This window comes from Propithecus coquereli, unplaced genomic scaffold (assembly GCF_000956105.1).
Source record: "Propithecus coquereli isolate 6110/MARCELLA unplaced genomic scaffold, Pcoq_1.0 Scaffold222, whole genome shotgun sequence".
Lineage (NCBI taxonomy): Eukaryota > Metazoa > Chordata > Mammalia > Primates > Indriidae > Propithecus > Propithecus coquereli.
The window spans coordinates 3,207,403-3,218,242 of NW_012147412.1; the positions used below are offsets into that span (position 1 = coordinate 3,207,403).

A 10,840-nucleotide genomic window follows, 5' to 3' on the forward strand; every position below is an offset into this window, starting at 1 on the left:
TGGTAGGATTAATTCTATCCTTGGCACCTAAGGTCCAAAATAAAAAGAACTCATTATCACTATCTAATCCTCAAAATCCCTAATTCCCCTGAGCTGTTCCAATAACAAGATATTTACTGTGGCTGTAACTGCTGCTTCTGTTAATGTCTACTTGGGTCTTGGAATGTCTAATGCTGAATAGTCCTGTGACATCTGGGAAGGAGGTCTCTAGTGGAGAGCTGCAGAACTACAAAGCTTTGTCTTTTGACACTGACCCTTTCAATTTTTCTTTTTAAAGCGAGTCAGTTCAGCTCTTCAAATAATTACTGAGCACTGCTTACCAAGTAATAGCAGTACATGATGTTTACTATGTGCAAAGAACCTATTCTTAATTCTTTATGTTATTTAATCATCTCAACCACTCTATAAATGAGTACTATTGTGTTTCCTGTTTCTGAAGTAAGAAAACTGAGATGTACAACTTTCCCAAGGTCATGCTGTTGGTATGGAGGAGCCAGGATTCCAACCAGGCGATCTGGCTTGAGTGTGTGTGTTTCAGCCATTGCGTCACAGGCCACCCATGTTGGGGATAGGGAAATGGGTATGATACAGCTCCTCCCTGCAGCAAGTTCAAGTTCAGATGGTACAAAGCCTTGGGGACTAATGACAGATAAGAGAAACAACGGTCAAATGTTCTCAGAAAGCTGAACCGTCAGACCAAACCAACCAAATAAGACTGACCTAGAAAGAATGTGAAATACGGACCTTTGGTTCCAAAGTGAAAAGCGTCAACACAGGATGAGGGAACAGTGATGTGACCACAAGTCCTCTAAAAAAGATCTGGGTGTTTTTGGTGACCACTTGCTTCCCATGAGCCTGATGAGATGTTACAACTCAAGAGGGAAACATTGGTCTTAATAGAAAAGGAGTCCACAGGGTCCAGTGTGAGACAAGTGAATGTCCCCCTGTGCTCTGGCAGGCTTTGCAGACACCTGAGTCCCCTGCACCAGAAAAACAGTCATATTTTTAGAAGGACATGGACAAACTACAGTCTATTCAGGTGTGGCAGTTGGGAAGGGATGAGGAAATGATATTGAAACTAAAGGTATATCTTCTTTAATTATTTGACCATGCTATGGAAAAAACATTTATCTTCAGAGGACAGAAGGAACTAAGATCAAAAGGTAAAAGTAATAACAAGATTTTGGCTCCTCCTTGGCACCACCACCCATCCCACCCTGACCCGTGCCCCGTCTTCAGGGGTGGATGACTTCAAGATCAGGGTCTCTATTTGCTCACTTTCCCCTTGTCACATTTCGCAGGCCCCTGCTGAGAGAGTACTCAGTCCAGCTAAGGGTATAAGGGGTTGGATACAATGGGATGGCAGAATGTCTTCCACTGGAAGTCTTTGAAAATAAGATTGATACTTATCCTCCTGTTCCACATGGTTCTTGCAGAAGCAGAGTGTTGGCTCCAAATATCTGAGGAGCATCCAGGGCCTCTGGAATTTTAATTATTCATTGCACTACAACTGTGTTCTTTGGGAATGGAATGATCTGAGAACTTGGGCCTGGGCCCAAAAGAATTGATGCATGGGTCCCACAAGAAATTCTGGTTTAATTAGTAATGGGTATAGCCTGGACATCAGGGTTTTTGAAAGCTCCCTGGATGATTCTAATGTACTGCCAACATTGAGGACCTCTACTTTCCCTATCTACCTGATAAGAATGTCATAAGGATACCACAATAGGGATTACATGACTTCCCAAATCTTTATTATCAACAAAAATCCCTCAGAAGAAATTCCATTTTCATTCTCTATTAATATTATCATTATTGCTCAACTATGGGTTAATTCTATAGATAAGAATATTTCCAAATGACCAAACCTAAGCAGAAATCTAGCCTTATGCCTCAATGCTTTTTTGAAAACACAAATCTCTTTTTATTGGCTCCTTGTTGTTCATTATAGTATCAGCAGATGATACGGATATTTTTCCACTAGAACTCGAGCAAACTGTTTCCCATGAAAGTCAATCTGAATACAATACACTAATTCTGGATTATAACTGCTGGAGGCTAGATTGAAATGAATGACCTAGAAATGGAATAAACAAAAAAGTCGTCACCAATTAATTCCCAGAGCTCTCCAAAGCCCTTTTCCTAATACTTGAAACTTATCACAAGGAAATACACTCCTTTCTGCTTTTTTTTTTTAAAGGTTTAAGATGATGCAGTAAAACTTGTTAACATTTGCTATTCATAATTTATAACCCCATGGTATTTTGTTTTTAAAAGTGTTTTATACCTTCATTGATAGGAATCGTCTTTTCCTTGGGGAAAAAAACATTTTTTTCAATTTCAAATTTGAAGAAATGATGAATGGCAGTAAGTGTGCTAAATCAGCAGTAATGCCAGTTTATTTTTCCATTAATTTCCTCTTTGTGGAGATAAATTTGCAGCTGCTTAAAAACCAATTATTTATCATTCTCTGGGGGTTGTGATTCGGGGAAATTAGACTCTCATGTGTGCCTGGAGAAAGTGCTGATGTGGAATATTGAATGGGAAGAGATCTTAGAACATCTTCCCTCTGGTGTAGAAGTGCTGACAGGTGGGGCTTAGCTACTCCCCGTGAAGGGCAGATCCATAATTCACCAGAGCACCACAAGTTGTAACATTCTTTTTTAGAATCCTGGACACACAACTTGTTCTTGAAGGTACAAGATGCCCATTTTATAAACCGAGGCCAGAAGGGCTGAGTTTTCTGGGTCTCATAGCTTAGACAGGCCGATGTAGTTATATAAGCATGGCCTCCGAAGTCCACAGCCCTGGGTGCAGATCCCAGCTCCGCGACCTCTGCGACCTTGAGCCTCTATTCCCCCGTCTGTAAAGTGAGCATGATAATTCTTCCTTTATAGGATTAGTTTGAAAATTAAATACAGGTGCTGCGTCCTGGCACAGCTCCTGGCATCTGATAGAGCAAGTGCCCAGTACCTGTGGGACAGTTGTTCAGCTTCCCCTTTCTTCCTGTCAAAACCCTACCCCTTCATGTCGACCTAGTCCCGATGTCCCTTCCCTCCTTCCTGAGGCATCTTTACTGCTCCTACGCACAGTGCTCAGTTTTCTCCTCACAGTTTTTGGTATTTGTTTATGTTTTAATTTCTAGAAGAAGTATGTAATAAACGATTGAGTGAATGAACGAGGTTGTGTTGAAACTAAATCCCTGCCACGTTGCAGGTGTGGCTCGGCCCCTGACTGTCCCCAATTCTCTTCCTCCACAGAGGCCTTTCTGACTAACCACACGGAAACCATCACCGTGGAGGAAGGCCAGACTCTCACTCTGAAGTGTGTCACTTCTCTGAGCAGCGCTGCCTCCCTCCAGTGGCTGACCCCTTCAGGATTCACCATTTTTTTAAACGAGCATGCTGGTAAGTGAAAGAAAGAAAAAAAAATCGCCACCAGACCTCAACCTGAGGGTTATTCCAGCCAGCCAGGCCCGTGGGACAGAAAGCCTGCATGAGTCACCAGAAGGGTAGGCTCCGCCCACTCACTGTTACATGTGAATCACACCTCCGAAGCCTGTTATTATACACAGGGCTGCTTTTTCGGGGGCAGGAAGTCTGAAATGGAAACCCCCCCAGAATGGTTGTCAAAGGGGACTCAAATTACAAAGCACATTTCCGTGTCCCCACCCCCTCATCACTTTTTGACTCTCAGCGACCATGACACAACCACAGCAAAATGACAGGCAGCCGACCAACTGCGACCCCTTTGTCCTCAGGCAGTCAACACCATCACCCCACATCTGGAGCCCCCTGCTTCATTTTCCGTCTGAGCAATCCAAAGTCACATGACAGAGCTCCCTTCCAGATACCTCTTCTTCTCCTGTTGGTCTCAACATAAAATCGAGATCTCTAAGCAGTAGAAAATGACAGGGTGTATTACCTCGGAAATGAGGGCAGTCATTCCTCTCTTCACAAACACTTGAAATGACTGCAGGATGCCTGAGATGGAAAAGGAATCTTGATACATTGACTGCCGCACTAGAAAAAAAAATTTTTCCCTGGGGCCATGGTGTTTTATTATGAAAAGAGAATTAAACTTTGAAAACAAAACAATCCTTTTTAATTTAATGAAAAATTTCTTATTTTTTATTGTTTTCTGCACGAGTTATATGCAACTCACGTGGCACTAGAATCAGTTTTTACATTGCACGCCACTTCAGTTGCATGTGACTCACGACATAACTTATTAAATTTGTTTAGGAGAATTGAGTCTTCATATGCTTCCTGAGGACCCAGGCTCAAAACTGGCGTGAGTTAAATACAACTCACATGGCAGTTAATGTGTTAAAAGTTTATTTATTTCATCTCTTTGACTTTGGGTATGATTTCACTAAACCCTTTCCTTCATAATGAGACAATTTTATATCTACATTTAATATTCCTAACTGCCAAGTACTTGGAAAACTCTCTAAAACAGCAAATTTCATTCTTATTTACAAAGCAGAGCCTCTAAAAATTTTTGATACGCTTTAAAAACATCATTAAATACTGATAGGTTAAATATAAAATAACCAAATATATTATTTCAAACTACATCAACTATTAATACTAGATTCCAATAAAATAAGTAGATACTGATTGTTCTGAGAGAAAAAACTTAAAGTAGAGATAATTCTGTTAAATAATGCTTTTGTTTTGTTTTGTTTTGCTTTGTTTTTGTTTTTGGTGAACTTGGAGAGGTGAACATTCTCAGATTTCTGCAAATGGCTTGATCTAGCTTGATGGTCCTCAACCTGGAATGATCTTACCTTCTAGGGAACATTTGACAATGTCTGGAGATAGTTTAAAAGGGGCACAATGCTTCTGGCAACAGTGGGTAGAGGCCAAGGACATTGCTAAACATATTACGATACACAAGAAAGCCCCCACGACAAAGAATTATTGATTCAAATGTTAGCAGAGCAGAGGTTGAGAGCTCCTAAATTCTAGTTCATATAACACCAGTGCCCCAGAACATACAAACATTGTTCCATATGAGGAACACCTTCCTCAGTCAGCCATTCCAGATTTAACTATCTCAGGCATGTTTATGTTATAAATCTTAACAGTAAAAATCAAAACCAAATAAACAAAAACACTAATTTCAGAAGCCTCCGATTTGCTAAGGGAACTTTGACCACAGATGGAATTCCCAGATCCATACACTGTTAAGAGGAGCACTTGCTATTGGGTGGAACTTTCTGGAACTTTCTGGAGCTTGCATTTTTGCCATTGGCTAAACATCTGGGAGAACTAAGTCATAATCTGTGAGAAATTTCAAGTAAGACTTTTAATACTAAAAATAAAAAGCACCCAGCTAGTGCATTTATCAATGCATTTATTTTCCGTTGTACCTGTTCATGATGACTGGATGACCTCAAGTGAATCATATTTCAAAGATGTAAATCACACCGGGGCATTTTTCATTAAAAAAAAAAAAAAGATCTAAAATCCTCCTGCAACCGGAACCCTCTGCCAGCATAGCATTCTTAATTTCCTACAAGCACAAATAAACACTTTGTTAATTTCACAGCTCTCACTATCAAAATATTTTACTTCCTAAACTAACTGAGAGGCATCAACTGGGAAAACTAGAACTTGGAAGGTAGCGCAATTGAAGGCATGACATTTTTTCCTTTAAAGTGCAAAAATCAAAAGCCATTCCTGTGGATGATCGACCTGTATTCATCTGATATCTTTCCTCATCATATCTCTATTTCCCTCTTGTGCAGCTTTTAAAAATTCCAAATACCAGCTTCTTCATCACTCGGCCAGTCAGCTGTCCATCAGAGTGCCTAACGTAACCCTGCAAGATGAAGGCGTATACAAGTGCCTGCATTACAGCAACTCCGTGAGCACGAAGGAAGTGACAGTGATTGTGCTAGGTAGGTATCCCAGGAAGTAAACCCGGGATGGGTGCGATATAGTTATGAACACGATGTAACATTTTTAAACTTAACATTTTAGTTAAAAAATGTTGCCTATAACAAGGCATTTCCTGGGGCACCTCTGCCATCTTTTATTGAAAGGAAACAGAAGAGAACAATTTGAGAAGCAAGCCCTACATTGAACTGTGAACTTGTGAAATTTGTCGTTGGCATCAACTAACTTTTCTCTCTGGGAAACTAAACGGAAAGAGAATTAATATTTGATGAGCTGTGACTATGTGCCAGGCGCCAGGGAATCAAAGATGAGTTAGGCACACTCTCTGCCCATAAGGAGTTTGCGCAGTCATTTAGGAAACAAAACACGTATGTAAATGCAGTAGAGCCTCGTGACAGCACATGATAAGATAGGATGTATTCAGATGTAGCTGCACTGCCTGATTGGCTCACGTCCTCTGCCAAGACAATTCCTCTCTTCTGCCGGGGAGTGGGAGTGGGAAGCTCCAATAGGAAGCCACAACCTCCTAATCGTCTGGGACTCAGTTCTGTGGATAGTCAGCTCTGTCCAGTATCTGTCTTAATATCTTTAGTTTTTTGTTTTTTGTAGCAGAACAGATTGATTAAAAACATTGCTTTTTATTGGTCTCTAAGTAACATCAACCCATGTATCACACAAACGAGTTTCTTAAACTTCTTTTGTTGAATTATTGTAGTGCGGTGGCTGCCACAAAGTAAAGGCACAGTGGGAAAGTAGCTGAGAAGGATGGCTCTCTGGAGGTTTTGAGAATCAATGCGACTCAGCTCAGGGTTGTCTACCCCCAGCCTTACGGGCCACCTCCAACACCATCCTGGCTCAAGCTGGCCGTGTACCCTTCTGGGCTATCATGACACCCTGTGTGTACCTCAACCATTGCACTCAGCACATGATCTTTTAATTGACAGTGTAGGGGCTGAGTCTACCCGCAAACTATCAGCTCCTTGAAGGACCATACCTCTTTCATCTTTGTATTGCCAGCATGCAGCACTATCTAGTGCACCCTGGAAGCTAGTAAGTGCCTTCACAATGTCTTGATGGCAAATGAGCGAGTTAGATAAATGTGGGAGACCAAAGTTCTAGACCAAAGTGGAAGGAGAATGGGAAAAAGGAAGAAATAAGCCCAGCTAAAAGGTATTTCCAGGACAGAAGTACAAAGAAAAAGGGCCAAGAGGCCCCTTTAGAAGAGAAACGCACCTTTGATGGTAGGAGGGGACAGAAGTAACTTACCTTGAGGTGAGTCATAGACTCACTCATCAAGGTTTAGAGCTGAAAGTTTAGAGCCTAAAGAGCCCACTCACAGACAAGAAAACTGATATACCAAGAAGTCGAGGGACTTACCCAAGTAGTTATAAGTAGTTGGTGACAGAGGTGGGACTAGAATTCAGGCCTCTATTCCTCGCCTAGTGCTCTACCAACCAAATGCAGTCATATCACATTTAAGGATTGCTGTTGTAACGTAGTCTGCTTGGGAATTTTCAGGGACTAATCCTACGCTGAGTAACATTCTGACTTCAGCCAAAGTAGCTTTGCAGGCACATAAAAGCCCTTTAACATGTCTGTATTCTGGAAAAGATGAAGTAAAAGATACACCCATTCATTAGACTATACCCTACAATGATCCCTACAGATTATTAGGCTCTGTGCTTTGTTGAGATGTGTAGACCAACTAATTAAGCACAGAAAAATCCATTTTCTTCTAGCAACTCCTTTCAAGCCAACCCTGGAAGCTTCAGTTGTTAAAAAGCAAAATGGAGAAGAGAACGTTGTACTTAAATGCTCCACTGTGAGAAGCAAGCCCCCTCCGCAGATAACCTGGCTACTCGGGAATGGCATGGAGATCTTCGGTAAGTGGACAAAGAAATGGTTCTCTTTTCTTCTTTGTTTTCCTTCCTACTTAAATTTCCAAGGGATTTTTAAATGTTTTGGCACCCTCTGGTGGCAGGAGGCGCCAGAAGACACCAATGATTCATCAGTTCTTTTCCAGACAAATTATCCTTATAACCAATCAATATTATGCATTAATCTTGAAAGGCTAATCACAGATAATCAAAATGTTTTGTTCAAAACAAGTAGAAACTTAAAGTGGAATATTTACAATAGCTTCTTAAAATTTTACAAAATTTCCTAAAATAAGAGGCATAATATATAGCCATTACCTCTGAGCATGAACTTTTTCACAAGCCTAAAATTGAAAATACATTTAAAATATTATGATACATGTAACTGGAACAGATATGATCTCCCCTATGTAGTATAGTACTGTACTGTGTCACACCCACAAGAACAGATTAAAACATTCCGGTAACAAAGAATCTAAACTTTGAGCCTTTGAAACAAGTTAACTAATTAACTGCGATCTTTGGGAACTATTTATAGCTTGCTTACTTTTCAACAGATGTTACCTTCAATATCTATATAATCACCATTCTTAGAGCTGCAAGGGACCCTTTACAGTTGAGAGAACCGAAAGCCCAGTGGAGTTCTAGAGAGAAAAGATGACTCCCAGTCCAGTGCCAATTCTACTTCATTATAGGACTTATTCTTTAATTCACCTATTTTTACAACCTAAGTAAGCTCTTGGGTCTTTGTGTTCCACAATAAAATCAGGCTGTCCATCTTATATAAGCCTTGATTTTTTTTTCCCAATAGTGAAGGATTTGTAGAAACTTAACCACTCTTGCTCACCTACTTGCCTTTGGGACCAGAGCCCAGCGTATACAAGGCAGCTGACTGAGGTTAGAATAAGATTAGAAATCTGTTTGCCATGAAGTCAAAGCCATTGGTCTCTAATAGAACCGAGCCCGTTGAATAACCTCAAACATCTCTTTAAATTGCTACATAGGTGGAACCCACCATGAATTTGAAACTGATGGGAAGAAATGTAATACCACCAGTACACTCACAATCCACACATACAGCATAAATTCAACAGTGAACTGCATTATCCGACACAAAGGCCTGCAAGGGAGAAAACTGGTAGAACCCTTCCGGTTTGAAGATTTCGGTAAGAGCAAATGATTGTCTTTAATCAGTTTTAATTTACTTTAATATTGCACTATCAAACAAAATTAAATGGAGTGGGCAAAGTTCTTCAGAGTGAGATTATTGTCAATAAAGCTCTTCTTAATAGCAAATTTTTGTAATGATTGACATTTCTCCAGCTGTGTGATTGGGTTTCAACTATTCCAATGTTCAGAAGGACCTCAATTGTGAAGAAAGCCTAGCAGAGTGCCTATGCAAATAGTGTCGTGCTTGCTTTTTATAACAACAGCTAACATAATTTGACTTTAAATAGTTTTATTGCAGTTGTGGTTTTTGGAGCAATCATACTGAGTCATACTGCCTCTTTGTACTTGACCCCAAATGAGATGTTAACTATAATAAATTTAAACTTGTCAATATCATTTTATGTTAATATAAAACAAGCACACAGTTACATTAAGACATGATTACTCTTTAGATTTATTTTATTATGACTGTTTTGAAGATGTTAGTTTAACCATGTTAAATATTCTGAGTAGAACACCATTTAAAGCATCAAATATTAAACGTGAAGAGAAGTGGCCTCTATTCTCGGAATCTCTGTTCTATGATTCCTTCCTCTAAAGTCCAAGAAATAATTTTAAAACTATCTACAGCTCTTCGAGCCAAGAGGCATCCTCTAAAAAGTCACATGAATCACAAGTCTGTAATTAACAGGACTCTGAGCTTCATTGTTTTACAAGGTACTTCTCAGTGTAAAAAGAGAGTCCTGAAGTGCAAGGAATCACTCACATTAGTGAAAGAGAAAACTGTTGGGCGATGATGCATTTATTGAAAAAACTCTTTTGTCAAATGGAATAAGTAACTGATGATGCAAGGCAAGCTTGCTTAGGAGAGCCTCGCTGTGGGAAAGCTGCCGTGCTGCCCTGTGGGGGCTGTGGCTGCGGTTGACAAGTCCCCTCTGACGACCACGTGCTTTCCACGGGTCACTTTCTCACCAAACCAAAAGTAGTTATTGCGGAAGCTGCATTAGAACACTCACGGCAGTGCAGCTGCCCTGGCTGGGGTGGGGAACAAACCACAAAGGAACCCACCTCCTTGTGGTTCGTTCCCCATCCCACGCCTCCACCTCCATCAGTGGAATTGGAGCATGGGGCATGCGGGGGTGAGACTATCTGCCTAAGTGCTTCCCAAAGACACTCAGATTCCTGAACAAGAGAACAACAACGTTGAAAAAAGTACATTTTTACTTTTCAGCAAATTGTTCAAGCCATCTACAAAAATCACTACGGAGGTGGAAATAGAGGTTTCTCCTCCTTTGTGGCTATAACTCTCCCTGACTCACAATCATAGCTATAAATGTTTCTAATAATAGGTTAAGACTTGACTTTTTTTGGTGATCTAACTTTTGATTATCTAGCACCCACTGCCAGATCGCCAGCTAGTGTCCAAAGAGGCATGCTGGTATCAGCTGTTGGTGGCTTCCATTTGTTCATTGCCTTTTTCCTTTGGCAAGCTACTACGCTGACATACAGATGTTACAAACATCTTGTTTGTCTAATTAATTTAAACAATTTACTAGCTGAGGATGCACATTTACAAGTGAGGGCTCTGACTCCTTTCATCTCTACGCTATCTGCACAGTAGGATCCAGGCAAAATGAGGATCCTACCAGCCGCATGTCTAGGGGGGTCCTGTGGAAAGAAGGGCCTTCCTTCAAAAAACGTACAGTTCAATGCTCGGAGAAAAAGAACACAGCAACAGGAATAGATTAGACTATCTTTGGAACTATTTATTTCATCTTGATAGTATTCCAAATGTGGAACATTGTTTTTCTATTACTTATTTGGGGATGGGATTTTTTAAAAAATGAGCAACAGTTTTCAAACTTTTTGATTTCAGGACTCCTCTAC

At 40.5% G+C, this 10,840-nt stretch overlaps 1 protein-coding gene across 1 annotated transcript in view; it reads left to right on the top strand.

The window, feature by feature from the left end:
* CRTAM (cytotoxic and regulatory T cell molecule) overlaps positions 1 to 10,840 on the top strand; it is a 58,082-nt gene that overhangs the window by 12,956 nt on the left and 34,286 nt on the right. The window contains exons 2-5 of the mRNA XM_012644878.1: positions 3,261 to 3,407; positions 5,756 to 5,908; positions 7,646 to 7,789; positions 8,788 to 8,949. Coding sequence (XP_012500332.1) covers positions 3,261 to 3,407; positions 5,756 to 5,908; positions 7,646 to 7,789; positions 8,788 to 8,949 — 606 coding nt within the window. The remainder of the gene's footprint in view (positions 1 to 3,260; positions 3,408 to 5,755; positions 5,909 to 7,645; positions 7,790 to 8,787; positions 8,950 to 10,840) is intronic.